This window comes from Stomoxys calcitrans, chromosome 5, assembly GCF_963082655.1.
Source record: "Stomoxys calcitrans chromosome 5, idStoCalc2.1, whole genome shotgun sequence".
Lineage (NCBI taxonomy): Eukaryota > Metazoa > Arthropoda > Insecta > Diptera > Muscidae > Stomoxys > Stomoxys calcitrans.
Genome location: NC_081556.1, coordinates 89,300,214 through 89,315,901, shown reverse-complemented (window position 1 = coordinate 89,315,901; position 15,688 = coordinate 89,300,214). Strand labels below are relative to the sequence as shown.

The 15,688-nt window shown below is 40.3% G+C and overlaps 2 protein-coding genes across 2 annotated transcripts in view; one reads left to right on the top strand and one right to left on the bottom strand.

The window, feature by feature from the left end:
- The window catches only part of LOC106088019 (uncharacterized), a 213,908-nt gene that overhangs the window by 136,956 nt on the left and 61,264 nt on the right, over positions 1-15,688 (bottom strand). The gene's annotated exons all lie outside the window — the stretch shown is intronic.
- Positions 1,245-2,704, top strand: LOC131997587 (uncharacterized). The gene is made up of 2 exons (XM_059368497.1): positions 1,245-1,328; positions 1,475-2,704. The coding sequence occupies exons 1-2, from the start codon at positions 1,258-1,260 to the stop codon at positions 2,343-2,345; spliced, it is 942 nt and encodes a 313-aa protein (XP_059224480.1). The 5' UTR covers positions 1,245-1,257; the 3' UTR covers positions 2,346-2,704.

The following is a 15,688-nucleotide window of genomic DNA, read 5'->3' as shown; positions in this document are numbered from 1 at the left end:
GAAATGTCTGAAAAGAAATACTTCTGAGATACGAAACGATTTCATTACTCCCCAAGAGATACTGACTGCAAAATTTAGACTTATTCACTTGGCTCAGATTTGCCATTTTACTTCTGAATATCGAGCTTTGGAGTCTGGGCTACCAATAAGCTCCAAAAGTAGACTTCTAACTCTAAATCCATATTTAGATGAACATAAACTGCTAAGAGTCAATGGTCGGTTGGCTAATTCTGATTTAAGTTTCAATGAAAGGTTTCCTATAATACTACCGGAAACTTCTAGGTTTTGCAAGCTTCTCATCGACTTTACCCATAAAATACTTCTGCATGCTGAGCACCAGATAATGCTACGGGCAATACGGCAGGAGTTCTACATTATTCGGCTTAAAAGTGCTATTCGTCAGTGCGTCAGAAGCTGCAAAATATGCACTATTTACAAACATAAAATACGGAATCAAATAATGGCCGCTCTACCAGCGGAACGGTGCACTTTTTCTTTACCATTTACTCATACTGGGCTCGATTTCGCGGGCCCATTCGATTTGAAGTCATCTAAACTCCGAAACGCCAAGTTGCAGAAAGGCTACGCTGCTATTTTTGTTTGTTTATCTACACGTGCCGTTCATTTGGAGGCTTGTTCGGACTTATCCACAGATGCTTTTCTCTCCACATTTAATCGATTTGTTGGCCGTAGGGGGTTTCCTAATCAAGTTTTTTCCGACAACGGAACTAATTTCGTTGGAGCGAGTAGATCGCTTATGAAGGAATACAGGGAATTTCTGAAGGCAACTGAGAAATCCATTGCAGAGAAGTATGGAATGCATGGGTTCACTTGGCATTTCATTCCGCCTCACGCTCCACACATGGGTGGTTTGTGGGAGGCAGCTGTCAAAAGTATGAAGTCCCATCTACGAAAAGTTGCTTCCGGTCTTAAATTTACATACGAGGAGTTCTCTACGTTACTGGTGAGAATCGAAAGTATACTCAACTCCCGACCGCTGTCCCCAATTAGCGAGGATCCGTCTGAACTACTTCCACTTACACCTGGCCACTTACTTCGGGGCGCTGCATTAATGGCTATCCCGGAAGAATATTCAGACAACCAATCATTATTAAATCGCTGGCAAAGACTTAAAACTTTGCAACTTCTGTTTGCCAAAAGGTGGAAGAATGAATATGTGTGCGAGTTGCAGAGACGATATAAATGGAAGTCTGCCCAAGTAAACTTAAAAAGAGAACGATTTCGTCATTGTAAAAAATGACAATCTTCCCCCTACTGAATGGTGTCTGGGAAGAGTCATCAAAGTTTTCACTGGTAAAGATTCCAATGTACGTGTAGCGGAAATCCGCACACAAAACGGAACATTGATTCGTCCTTTGGTGAAACTATGTATCCTACCCAATGCCTAGACGTTAGCCTTAGCCTATTCCGTTCACACATACAATAATTCTTACATTTTTAACTTAACCTTTAGCACACCCAAATGTCGAATTTGCAAGGATCGACATTTCCTCAAACATTGTCCCGCCTTCCAAGGAATGTCTGTGGTAAGGAGACGAGAGGTAATCAGAGAAAAGGGATTTTGCTTTAATTGCCTCTGTACCGCTCATACCCGGAATTGGTGTCCATCACGAAATAAGTGCATGGTATGTCAACTCAACCACCATACAATGGTACATGTGGACCAATCCTCAACTCCTAAAGCCACTCTTCAACATATGCATCAACACTCCCAAAACACTACACGCAAGATCGAAAAAAATGGCCGTTCGTGCAACAGTCGCAAACCCAACAGCACTCAGCACCGTGCAAAATCCAAAGCTCAAGATCAGGAACCGCACCTACACTTCAGAGAACGGCTAAGCCATCGGACAAGACAGCACGTTTTTCTTCCAACATTGCTAGCTAGGATCCCAACACCCGATGGCCCAGCAAAAACGAGAATTCTCATGAATTCCGGTGAGGTTCAAACAATGATTCTTCAAACCCTAGTCGAGCGACTGCATCTTCGCACAACCAGAAAGGATAACAAGGAGTACTGCACATTGAATTTGGAATCATACCAAGATCCTTTAGCAAAAATCCAGATCATAGGTATGGTCCAAAAAAAGTTCCGAACAACTCTCCCCAAACCAATCAGCGAACCAAAGCTGCGTGCCATATACGACCACATTACCGATCTAGCAGATCCGAACTTCCACAATCCGTGCAACGTCGAAATTTTGCTGGCTAATGACCAAATACCAAGAATATTGCGAGCTGGGATGATCCAGACTTCCTCAAGTATGCCTATAGCCCAGAGCACAATATTCGGCTGGACAATTTCTGGAGCTTGTCGCTACTAATGTTGCATTCATGCAAGGCGGCCGGCATGTTGAAACCAGTTCAACACCATTATTATCTTAAATGAATTTAAATGAAGTCAAATGAATTATTATACTGTATTGAATTTCCCCTACATATTTGTATGATTAATGCTAGAATATGGCAACTCATTGCTTTAGCCTGCAGCGCAGATAAAAGCTTTCATTTAGTACTATAAGCCTATTTGTCTCACTCCAACTTTCACCTAATAGCTGAAATTAACTATTATGAACCCAGCTTTATGCTGACTTAGCCTCATAGAACTCACTTGTGCAGCATCATTGACAGGAGGCGGTAAGGAGTAATCTCTAATAAAACTGTTCAAACACATCAAACTGAACCTGTACCTTTGTTTCATTTTTTGTTTCTATTTCTATTTGAATACGGATCTACTATTTGGAAATACTTTTCTGGGAGTCAAACACTTAAAGATATACAGTCCATTACAGAATCCACTCTCGGATTTGTACAACAGGAACTGAAAAAGGAAGATCCCTTCTAGTTGCTACTAAAAAGACCAATAACTTGCGAACATGCGATTAATCAGATAAGTTCTCAATGAAATGAGAACCTAAAGGGGAACTCCTTCTGACTGCCAGTGCGGGACAACACACACACAGCAGATATTTTATAGTCTCTTCTTCTTCGATGTCCTCACAGCTTCTGCAAAAGTCGTTGCTTGCAACCTTTAGTCTGTCAGCATGTTTTTTGAAGCGCCGTCCACCAGATATACAGAATTGTCGGCCAATACCATACAGAATTGTCGGCCTGACAACTGCAGCGTATACCCAATGCATGACGTGCGGTCTGAACCCCCATCTTTTGTTAATGGCTCTTTTGAAAGTTTATAGGGCAAGAGTTGCCTTTCTTGCATTTTCCAAAATGTTGGATTTGAAGTTCAATTTCCTGTCCACCAAAACAATCAGGTATTTTGCGCTTTCTGTAAATGGAATATTTTCCCCTCCAAAGGACCACAACACCATACAGCATTATAGGTCTGACAACTGCAGTGTATACCCAATGCATGACGCGCGGTCTAAACCCCGAATTTTTGCCAATGGCTCTCTTGCAGGTGTATAGGGCAAGAATTGCCTTTCTTGCCCTATCCAAAATGTTGTATTTGAAGTTCAATTTCCTGTCCAGCAAGACACCCAGGTATTTTGCGTTTTCTGTAAATGGAATATTCTCTCCTCCCAAGGAGACAGATGCCACTGTAGGCAACTTGTATCTCCTGCTGAAAAAAACTACTTCTGTCTTGCACGGTAGCCCACTTCGCTGTTGCACGTTGATCTTCCTGAAGTATATCTCTTAGAGTGCTGGGAAACTTTCCCCTAACCGCAATTGCCAAGTCATCACCATACGCCACCATTTTTACGCCTTTTTTTCCAGAGACTATAATATATTGTTAATGGCTATATTCCAAAGTAAAGGAGACAGTACACCTCCTTGAGGTGCTACTCTGCTGACCTATCTTTTACATCCACAGATCCCAAGCCTGCCGTAATGCATCTTTTAGTAAGTGGCGTAGGGTATAAAAAATTGGTGTTTGTTACGCAAAGACAAAGGATTTTCAAGGAATGCACATCAGTTTGTGATCGATTGGCAAGTCGACCGAACACTGCATTACTGTGAAAACTCGTTTTTTGCCCAAACAATACGAATGTGGAATCGGTTTCCGGCAAATATCTTTCCCACTACTTACGGCCTACTGAAATTAACGACAAATGGGTTTAAACACTACTCCCTCCTTCTCCCTCCGACTACTGATTTTCCATTCGCCAAATCGGTCAAAAATTGCGGCTTGCAGGGGCTCAAGAAGTAAAATCATGAGATCGGTTTATATGGGAGCTATAACAGGTTATAGACCAATTTGGACCGTACTCGGCACAGTTGTTTGAAGTCATAACGGAACACTATATAGAAAATTTCAGCCAAATCGGACAAAAATTGCTCAAGAAGTCAAATCGGGATATCGGTTTATGTGGAAGCTATATCATGTTATACACCGATTTGGACCGTACTAAGCACACTTGTTGGAAGTCATAACAGAACACTACATGCAAAATTTCTGCCAATTTGGATTTTCAAATTGCGGCTTCCAGGGGCTCAAGAAGTCAATTCGGAAGATTGGTTTATATGGGAGCTATATCTAAATCTGAAGCTATATTGCCCAATTGCAATCCCCAACGAACTACACCAATATTAAGTGCAAAATTTCAAGTGGCTAGCTTTACGCGTTCGACCGTTATTGTGATTTCGACAGACGGACGGACGGGCATGGCTAAATCGACTCAGAATGTCGAGACGATCAAGAATATACAATATATTGGGTTGCCCAAAAAGTAATTGTCGGTAATATAGTAGTAATAGAGTCGGCGTTGACAAATTTTTTCAACGGCTTGTGACTCTGTAATTGCATTCTTTCTTCTGTCAGTTATCAGCTGTTACTTTTAGCTTGCTTTAGAAAAAAAGTGCGCGAAATTTTGTTTACATTTGTTTGTTTGGCGTCAATTTTAATATGGGTACCACATGTATTGAAAGAAATTCATTTAACAAACCGAATCAACGCTTGTGATATGCACCTTAAACGCAATGAATTCGATCCGTTTTTAAAAAGAATCATAACTGCACTTCAAAAGCTGATATCCACCAAAAGAAGGTTATGCTGTCTGTTTGGTGGGATTGGAAGGGTGTGGTATATTTTGAGCTGCTTCCAAGGAAACAAACGATTAATTCGGATGTTTACTGTCAACAATTGGACAAATTGAATACAGCCATCAAGGAGAAGCGACCAGAATTGGTCAATCGTAAAGGTGTCATATTCCACCAGGACAACGCTAGACCGCACACATCTTTGGTCACTCGCCAAAAACTGAGTGGGCTTGGCTTGGAACTTTTGATGCATCCACCATATAGCCCTGACCTTGCACCATCAGACTACCATTTATTTCGATCTTTGCAGAACTCCTAAAATGGCAAAACTTTCGGCAATGATGAGGCTATAAAATCGCACTTGGTTCAGTTTTTTGCAGATAAAGGCCAGAAGTTCTATGAGTGTGGAATACTAAATTTGCCAGGAAGATGGTAAAAGGTTATCGAACAAAATGGCAATTATATATTTGATTAAAGTTCATTCTAAGTTTTATTAAAAATGCATTTACTTTCTTTTAAAAAATCCGCAATTACTTTTTAGGCAACCCAATAGTTCTGGCTCAATTACGATCGGCAGTAGCAGCCGCCTCAACTCCTACAGAGCAAGGATTGATGCCAACGTGCAGGATGAGTGTTCTGATTGTGACCTGGGACCACACGACACCTGTTTAACTGCCCAGTCAGACCCAGATCCCTCTGGACTCACCCACCTTATCGCAGAGTGTCTGAATCTTAATATTCAACATAACCAAGCAGATAGAACGCAACACACTGCTATAACAACAACATGATTGAAACGTCAGCATTCCATGGCCCGTGCACAAGAAAGAACACAAGACAGAATGTTTCAAATACAGAGAATTAAGTCTCCCTCCCATCTAATACAAAGTACTTTTGAGCGTCTTGTGTAAGTAATTAAAAACTAACTGTCAGAGCCACTAACATCATTCGACTCGCATATTCATCGAAAACAGATGTTTTCTCTTCATAAACTCAGCTGATTTCGATGAGTTGGCGAACGAATTGAGTGAGAAAATTTTAGCGGTTCTTTCACTAAAGTCATTGATTAATAAGTGTTGACTTGGAAGTTTACCATAGACCAGATTCACATCAATGGCTTGCACACACTACGCTAAATCCTGGAATAGATCGACCTCGCAAAGCCACTTTTGACAGTTTTATGTGTTAAAAGTTTTTAAGGCATGTATCGATGAGTATCTATGCAAATTTGATATGAATTTGCAGCATAAAGCTAGCTGACATAAGTTCCTCAGTTTAAATTGGAAAAAAACCTCTTCGAACCGCTCAATACTAAAGAATTATACGATATGTTGATATTTTGGTATGTTCCTACCAAAATTGGTAGGTTTGACCTCGATTTTTGGTAGATTTTTGTGCGTTCAATGCCTTCAATCGGAAAACTGGGCTATATTTCAAGTGCACACAAATGTGGTAAGATCTGGTCCATGCTCAGAAGTTGAGGGGTTCATGCAATTCTCTGGCACGGCGAAAATGGGTAGTAAAGTAGCATTTCTGGTCTCAAACCCTTAGTTCGCCTTATTCAAACCCGGCGCGGTTGTTCATGGAAATCAGGACATAAATACGACTCTTATGAAGTCAAGGTTTCTTATCGCGAGATCTGTATAAATGGTGCTATATCAAGATATGGGCCATCTTTGAGTGATTTCAACAAACAGACGGACGGACATGTTCAGATCGTTTATGAATATAACGACGATCTAGTATGCATTCTTTGTAGAGTTGAAAATGTATGATTTGATGTCTTGCAAATAAATGGTATGGCAAAATGGCCAACTCCTGGGTGGTAGGTATAATAACATATATCGCATTTTTGGCTTGTAGAACGTTTGGTAGGATTTTTTTTACATTTTGGTAGGAAATAATTTTCTCGAGTGGCAACATTGTTCCCAACATATACAAAACACATGGATGTCGAATGCGGCCAATTATGGATCGGCCATTGAGAGCAGCCTGCCATCTTTGAAGAGGTGGAGTTAGAGTATGGTAAAATGGGAGTGGCAGTAAATGGAGATAAAACAGTTGTTTAAATCAACGCTCTGAACTCCCTGAAGAGCCTTGATATCAACTACCCATATACCTAACATGTGAAGTAAGATGTGGTAGTACTTGACGTGTTTGAGAGAAAGATTCTTTGAATCGTCTTCGGCTTTCGAGACTAAAATCTGTCTTCATAGTCCACGATTATATTAAAAAATAAAAACAAAAAATGTCGTTGGTTAATTCCATTTTATACCCACTACCGAAGGATGGGGGTATATTCATTTTGTTATTCCGTTTGCAACATATCGAAATATGTATTTCCGACCCCATAAAGTATATATATTCTTGATCAGCGTAAAAATCTAAGACGATCTAGCGATGCCCGTCCATCTGTCCACCTGTCTGTTGAAATCACGCTACAGTCTTTAAAAATTGAGATATTGAGCTGAAACTTTGCACAGATTCGCGGACTATATCCGCCGATTTAGTGTCTTAGGCTCATAAAAGCCACATTTATTAACCGATTTTTCTGAAATTTGGGACAGTGAGTTCTGTTAGACCCTTCGATATCCTTCTTTATTTTGGCCCAGATCGGTCCAGATTTGGATATAGTTGCCATATAGACCGATCTCTCGATTTAAGGTCTTGGGCCCATAAAAGGCACATTTATTGTCCGAATTAGCCCAAATTCGGGACAGTGGGTTATGTTAGGCCAGTCGACATCCTTCTTCAATTTGGCCTAAATCGGGTCAGATTTGCATAAAGCTGCCATATAGACCGATCTCTCGATTTAAGGCCTTGGACCCATAAAAGGCCTATTTATTGTCCCAACTAGCCGAAATTTGGGACAGTGAGTTGTGTTAGGCCAGTCGACATGCGTCTTCGATTTGGCCCAAATCGGTTCAGATTTGGATATAGCTGCCATAAGACCGATCTCTCGATTTAAGGTCTTGGACCCATAAAAGGCGCATTTATTGTCCTATCTAGCCCAAATTTGGGACAGTGAGTTGTGTTAGGCCAGTCGACATGCGTCTTCAATTTGGCCCAAATCGGTTCAGATTTGGATATAGCTGCCATATAGATCGATCTTTCGATTTAAAGACTTGGCCACATAAAAGGCGCATTTATAATCCGATATAGCTGAAATTCGACAGTGACTTATGTTAGGCTCTTCGACATCCGTGTCGTATACGGTTCAGATCGGTCTATATTTGGATGTGGCTACCAAAATGACCAGTATTTAGTTCTACAAAATTGAACTAGACTTGTACTTACTAGACCTTTCAATATACGTCTCGAATTTTGTCCAAATCGGACCATATTTCGATAAAGCTGTAAAAATGTTATTATGCATTTTTCACTGGATTATGACAAAAAGTGGTTTACATATATACCCGAGGTGGTGGGTATTCAAAGTTCGGCCGGCCGAATTTAACGCCTTTTTACTAGCTTAACCGGGATTTTTGTAGGGCAGTTGAGCAAATGCACCAATCAATTGAAATCGAGCTGATATGAAACAATTAAATTTAATTAAATTTTAAGCTGTGTTGTTATACACACTCGATAGCTTCTACGACCACGTGTTTTTTTTTATTACGGAAAGGTTTCTATAAACGGTTAAAACGTCTAAAAAAAGAGTTTTCTAAATTTGACCAACGTCTATAATGGCTCCATAAAAATTTGTGGGAAATAATTATAAATTTTCCTATAAACCAATATAAAGCACAATCAAACTTAATAAAAAAAAAAATAATGTTGCATAACTGAAATAGGTATATCCACTAGAAAAAGTCAGTTGTTAGTGGATTGCAAAACTTTTATATCAGTTCGTATCAGCAGTAGATAGTAAATATGTACATTAGGGCGGGTTGATTTGTATGGATGAAAAAAAATTTCAAAATCGTATAACCAAAAACGTATTCCACATTAAATTCTAAGAAAATTCTCCGAAGAAATCATGAATCTAAAATCAAATCCTAGTTCGCGCCTCTCGACCTGGAAAAAGTTACTATTTCTAAATTTTTTTTGTTGGCAAAGGCAGGCATATACATTTTCAAGTCGAGAGGCGCGGATTAGGATTTTATTTTAGATACATGGTTTCTTCGTAGAAGTTTCTTAGATTGTTTTGTAGTTTACGTTTTCGTTATACGATTTAAAAGAAAAAAAAAATCGACCCGCCCTAATGTACATATTATTGGAGTCTTGCCTACATAGTCACGGTGAAATTGTAAATAAAATGCTTTAGCAATTAACACCGTCTACAAATTTGGAGCATTATTTCGGCCACTTGTCTAGGTGAAAATGTTGGGAATGATAAAGCATTGCCGGAATCTTTTAACCTATACCCTATAATGAATGTATACTAATTTAGTCATTCCGTTTGTAACACGCTGAAAAAAACAATGGAAAATAATATAATACATACAAATTACATATTGAAATTCAAAGCTCATATTAGAAAAAATAACTTGCGGATTCAAAATTGCAAATTTTTTGCAAATTTTTGCCCATGAACATTTTACTAAGGAACGGGGGCAAACTTCTCACATATCAATGAGTGCAGTCCGATTCAAGTTTAAGCTCAATGATAATTTGACTCTTTTTTAAAGCCGAGTCCGAATGGCGTGCCGCAGAGCGACACCTCTTTGGAGAGAAGATTTACATGGCATAGTACCTCACAAATGTTGCCAGCATTAGGAGGGGAAAACCACCGCTGAAAAAAAAAAAAATTCTAATGGTCTCGCCAGGATTCGAACCCAGGCGTTCGAGGTCATAGGCGGACATGCTTACCTCTGCGCTATGGTGGCCTCCACTTGCGGAATCGCTAAACCCAAAATTATCCAAGACATAATTCGACTTTATTGTAAAATATCACTACCTTCTCAAAGAAAAAGTTTCCTTCATTAAACCTATACAAACAATGATAGAGGACAGAGTGGGCCTTTGGGTTTAAAAGGGAGAATCCTGGGTCTGAGGTCTGAATGCGTGAGGTGGTGTGGTGTTAACGCGAGGACGTCAAGTGCGAACATTTTTACGAAGAGTAAAGTGGCCATCAGGGCAATAACAACCAGGAGGTTAAGGGCACGAACAGTCTTAGCGTATAAGAAGGACATTAAGCCTTATCTGAGGATTGCACGATCCGCTTTCGGTGCCGGGCCACATCAGAGTAAGGGGAAATGCAAGAGCAAAAGATTTTGCAGGGAAGGCCAGAGGCCTGCCGTCATTAAACTTGGTTAACGCGAAGCCTTTCGGGGCGACGCAGTCGAAGTCAAGGGAGTGAGCGTGGGCGACGAACGCAGAGGAAAGTGAAACGGTCGGTAGGATGTCGATAGGAATTGCGCCCTTAGAGGCTCAAGAAGTCAAGACACCAGAACGGTTTATATGACACCTATATCAAAACATGAACCGTAAGATTTGGAGATCATGCGAATATTTTATATTTCGTTATTTTTTTTTTCTTTCGTGAGTCGCGAGTGTTTGTGAGTCTCTCACGAGTCGTGAATGTCTCGTGAGTCGTGAATGTCTCGTGAGTCATGATTGTCTTGAGAGTCGTGATAAGTGTCGTGAGTATGATTTCACTTCATTGAATCACGGTCACGGTCAATCAGATCTCACTCATGAATCACGTGACTCACTCGTTATACGACATCTCACGACACACGTGCCTACCTATAATTGACACCATCCATTTCGTTTTATTTCCATTTACTGCCAGACCCATCTTCATCGACTCTGTTTAGATTCTTCCAAAGGATGCAGTTAATACCTCCGGTGACCGACCTATGATGTCGATGTCGACGGCATAGGTGAGAAGCATGTGTTCTCTTGTGATTAGTATGCCATATCTATTCACGGATGGGGAGGTGCTTTATTCCTCTGTAGTTGGCACATTCCGTCTTGTCTCCTTTCTTGTGTACAGGACATAGTATGCTGAGGTTCCATTCATCGGGTATGCGTTTTTCTAGCCAAATCGCGCTTATACGTACGCCTTATCAGCGTATCGCCTCCGGTCTTAAATAGTTCAGCGGGCAATCCTTACCAGACGGTAAGGATTGCCGAGGATTGGACGAGGTTTTCGGTACCCAAGTACGGATTTCACGGCATTTTCCATGGAATGGGTAATGGTTTGCCATTGCGTCATTATATCATCGGGACAAGGATTGCTATCTGTTTTGTTTGCAGCTTTTCAATGTCGCCTTGCTCAAACGGGTGCGAACCTTTGCTACAACAAGGTAATAATCCGAATCTATATTCGCTCCACGGATCGATCGTACATCTAACACGATAGATGAATGCCTTCCATCTATTGCCACATGATCAATTTTGTTTCTTGTGTTTTGATCTGGTGATAACCATGTGTGAATACTTCGATGTTGAAATCTGGTGCTGCTAACTATCATGTTCTTAGCCGCGGCGAAATCTATTAGCCTCAATCCATTATGGGAAGTTTCTTCGTGTGGGCTAATTTTTCCGACTGTTGCACCAGAGATTTTTCCTTTCTTATCTTTGCATTAAAGTTATCTAGAACGATTTTAATATCATGGGCGGGATAGCGGTCGTATGGCCTGCTCGTCCTTGTCTTCCTTCGCGGCATGGGTACAAATTAGGCTGATGTTGAAGAATTTGGCTTTTATGCGAATTGTGGCTAGCCTCTCATCCACCGGAGTAAAGCTGGAGAAGAGGTGTTTCAGTCTCCGACTAACCACAAATCCACAGCCAAATTCATGCCTCGTGTTATGTCAGCTTTGGTAAAGTTCGTCGCCATTTGGTGTTGTTGTGACGCCATTCCCGGTCCATCACACTTCCCGTAAGGCGGTAATATCTGACTTGTATTTCTCCAATACATCCGCCAGTGTGTATACTGCATCTTCTCTATAAAGAGTTCAGACATTCCAGGTGCAGATCCGCAAACCATGGTCCTTTTTTCGTTTGAGTAGGTCGTCAACGTTAGGGGGTTTCCGTTTTTTTCTATTCTTTTGATTCTCAGAGTAATTGTAATTTCACGAGGGCGGGTTACTGGTTCAGCGTCCCGCATGGGTTTTATGGGATCTCACATGTATTCCTGAGTGTCATGAGCCGCTTGCTCTAAGATCCGACACTCGCCTCTAACCGCCCCTAGCCTGGGAACAGGCGCTGATGTTGGCCATTGGTTATTTTAAAGACGCCAATAACTCGCCTTGTCATCTCGAGTATTGTTGGCACTCAGTATTTAAGTAAGAGTTAGTGCCACATGACCCCTCTCTGAGACCCTCCTCTCGACATCAGTCAGAGATGTCTCGAGGCCGCATTTACAGCTACTCCGCATGAAAACGAAGCTTTCCACTATCCGCAACCTGTGGGCCCGTGATAACGATGGACAACACACAAGTCGGCACTCAAAGTTCCAGCCTGTGTGGTGCTCAATTTGTAGCAATGAAAGCGAGTCAAAGAACTATAACTTTAAAATTATGATGCTATCTTTAAATTTAATTTTCTATTTACTAACGGACATGATCGTTGATTAATTCTTATTTTACTTCATGACTGCCACCACCCGATATCTAAAAATTGTATAGCCTATGTTTCATTCCAGGCAAACGTACACAATCTATGAAAATTTTAAGAAAATCGGTTCAGCCAAGTATCATATAGTCATAATGGATCTAATGGCGATTGTGAGGGGTAGCCTGACCCCTTATACTTCGATCTGATTATGTACGCCAGATTCGAAATCTACTCCCGAATACCTTTCATTTGAACCCCATATTGAAATAAACGTCCTATATGTCTGTTGGGGGGAGTTTTGGGGTTGGGGCGTCCCGATGGGTGCTTGGACTCAAATTTTAATAACATATTCGTATTCTACTTAGCAATACGGTGGGGTGACCCCCTATACTTTGACATGAATTTGTATTGCAGATTCGTGCTCTACTCCCGCATACTTTTCATTTACCCATATTGTTCTTATCGGTCGACTTTTGATTTTGGGTGGTGTTTTTGGGGTAATGGTGGAGGGTCCGCCCCCTTCCGTTATCAATAAATTATAAATCATATTCCTTCTTACTGACCACATTCGTAAATTACTCCCCAATACCATTCATTTGCGTCCCATATTGTCATGATCGTCAAATAAACCTATTTTAATGGGTTTTGGGGCTGGGGCGGCCCCCTAGGTACTTGGACCCAAATTTTATTATGAAATTCGTACTCTACTCTCAAATAGCTTTCATTTGAATCTTATATTGTCCCTATCGGTCCACTTTTATTTTTGGGTAGTACTTTTGGGGTAAGGGGGAGGGTCCGACCCCCTTCCCGATATCAAAAAATTATATAGCCTATATTTCCTTCTACCCTCCTACACAATCTGTGAAAATTTCAACGTAATCGGTTCAGCCGTTTTTGAGTCTATACGGAACAAACAAACAAAGGGACAAACAAACTTCAAGCACCTATTAGAAAGCCCTCTGTTGGCTGAGCGGTCTTAGCACCCCTATTGCTATTGAAAGGGTTTGTGTTCCCCACAAAGTTAGGTTTGCTTCGCTTATAGCCAAAACCTATGTGTATGGAAAACGGCGACAAATATACTCTTTGTGTCCTGAGGGGGTAACATCGGGAGAATCGTCTATATGAGGACCATATCTAAAGTGAAACCTATGTGTCCAATACTTAGCACTTGGCATCATTCGAAACTAAACGTTATCGGAAAGCCTTCAGTTTTGGCCTTAAGACAAATGTTTTAAATGAAATGTATGCGGAATAAAATAACATTCATAAGGGCCTGTAATAATTTGGGATCTGGATAGTCCTACGAAGAACAACCTTCAACTGGTACATATTGTTCTAACATCTTTTAGACCCTGATCTATAACAAATACTAACATACCTACTTTAGCAGTGACATTCACCTAGCTCCAGCTGTGAAATCGTGTTGGACGCTGATGTTGCACGCGCCATAAAAACTCAAGGTTGCCATGTTGCATTAGATGGAAAAAACAAATCCACGATTTATTATGGTAAATTTCTGCCAGAGCTTCAGTACTTATGCATGCTTTTGAAGCTCGCTTTTGTTCTGTTTCAATATATTATTCACTTACTAATTGTTAACTTGTGTAAAATAGATGCAGACACACACATACACACTTAAACGAACACTTTAACACATTTTTCTACATGCAAACAAAAGCGAATAGTGGTTAACCTTGAAGTTTTGAGCTGGTTGTATAAGAAGAGAGTGTTTGCTGCGCTGATAGCGTTACTGCATTTGTTGCTAACGTCTTGCCCCGCAGAACTTTGTGAAGCCCCCTTATCAATGTAAATATAATTTAGATAAATCGCACCCTGGGTAGAGGGTGGGTATAGCCGAATAAGGCATGTGGTACTAAGCGGTAAAGTGATTCAATTTCCAAGAGTTGAGGATTTCAGAGAAATGCAATGATTGTTTAACTCAAAATATCCATATCGTAAAAATTGGACCTCCGGTACTTAAGGCCGATGCAAATTTTCTTACAAACATTCTATTAAGAACCGGGGGTTAAGCCTAGAGCTGGCAAACTATCGATAACATTCGATATTTTCGATAGTTTAAATAATAATCGATAGTATCGATACTATCGTAAATTTCCTATCGCCTATATTTCAAACGAAAAAGTAAAATAAGGATATCGATTTATATAGAAGCAATATCAATGCACAGACCAAATAAAACCAAGGTAAATAAAGTCAGTTGGAAGTCATGAGAAATCATTATACAAAATGTTAGTCTAATCGGATGAAAATTGCACCCTCTATAGGCGCAATGTATCCAGTCTTGGATACATTTAATGTCGGATTGCTTATTTCTGCAGAAAATTTAACTTTTGCTATAGTATCAATCGGAAAAATACCAATCGATATCCAGTCAAAAAAATTAAATATCGATAGAATCTATAGTGCCATCGATATTTTGCCTTCTCTAGTTAAGCCGATAACTTTAGTTGGTAGTGCTTAATTTTTAATGTTTATTGTAATTATACCCTACACCAATACTGTGGTACAGGGTATTATAACTTAGTGAATTAGTTTGTAACAGCCAGGAAGAAGAGAGATAGACCCTTTGATAAGTATACTGATCGACTCAGAATCACTTTCTGATTTGATTTAGCTATGTCCGTCTGTCTGTCCGTCTGTCCATGTTAATTTGTGTACAAAGTATAGGTCGCAGTTTTCACCCGATCGTCTTCAAGTTTGGTATAGGCATGTTTTTCTGCCTAGAGACGAAGCCCATTGAAATTAGAAAAAATCGGTTCAGATTTGGATATAGCTCTCATATATATGTTCGATTCTCTTGAAATTTGTTAGGAAGGATTTTCTCCTGACCAATCTTCCCAAAACTTCGTGCAACGACTGTGACAGTGTCTGAGAAGGTTGCTTGAAATCGGTTCAGATTTAGATATAGTTCCCATATATATGTTCGTCCTATTTGCAGTAATATTCCAATAAAATGGTCTCTTGTTAACCGATTCTCTCGAAAGGATTTTCTTTTCTTATGATTCTCGACATTACTGGCGAATTTCATAGAAATCGGCTTAGATTTAGATATAGCTGTCATATGTGTAAATCGCCAGATTTTCACCCCAAGAGCCGCTGCATTTGACCAATCTTCCCAAAAATTTTGCACCACGCTTTCCTCGAC

Excerpts from the sequence above, each read along its gene's own strand:
- LOC131997587 (XM_059368497.1), top strand. The coding sequence starts at position 1,258 with ATGACAATCTTCCCCCTACTGAATGGTGTCTGGGAAGAGTCATCAAAG. Across the intron at positions 1,329-1,474 it reads TCACTGGTAAAGATTCCAAT|CACACCCAAATGTCGAATTT; the intron begins GTACGTGTAGCG and ends CTTAACCTTTAG.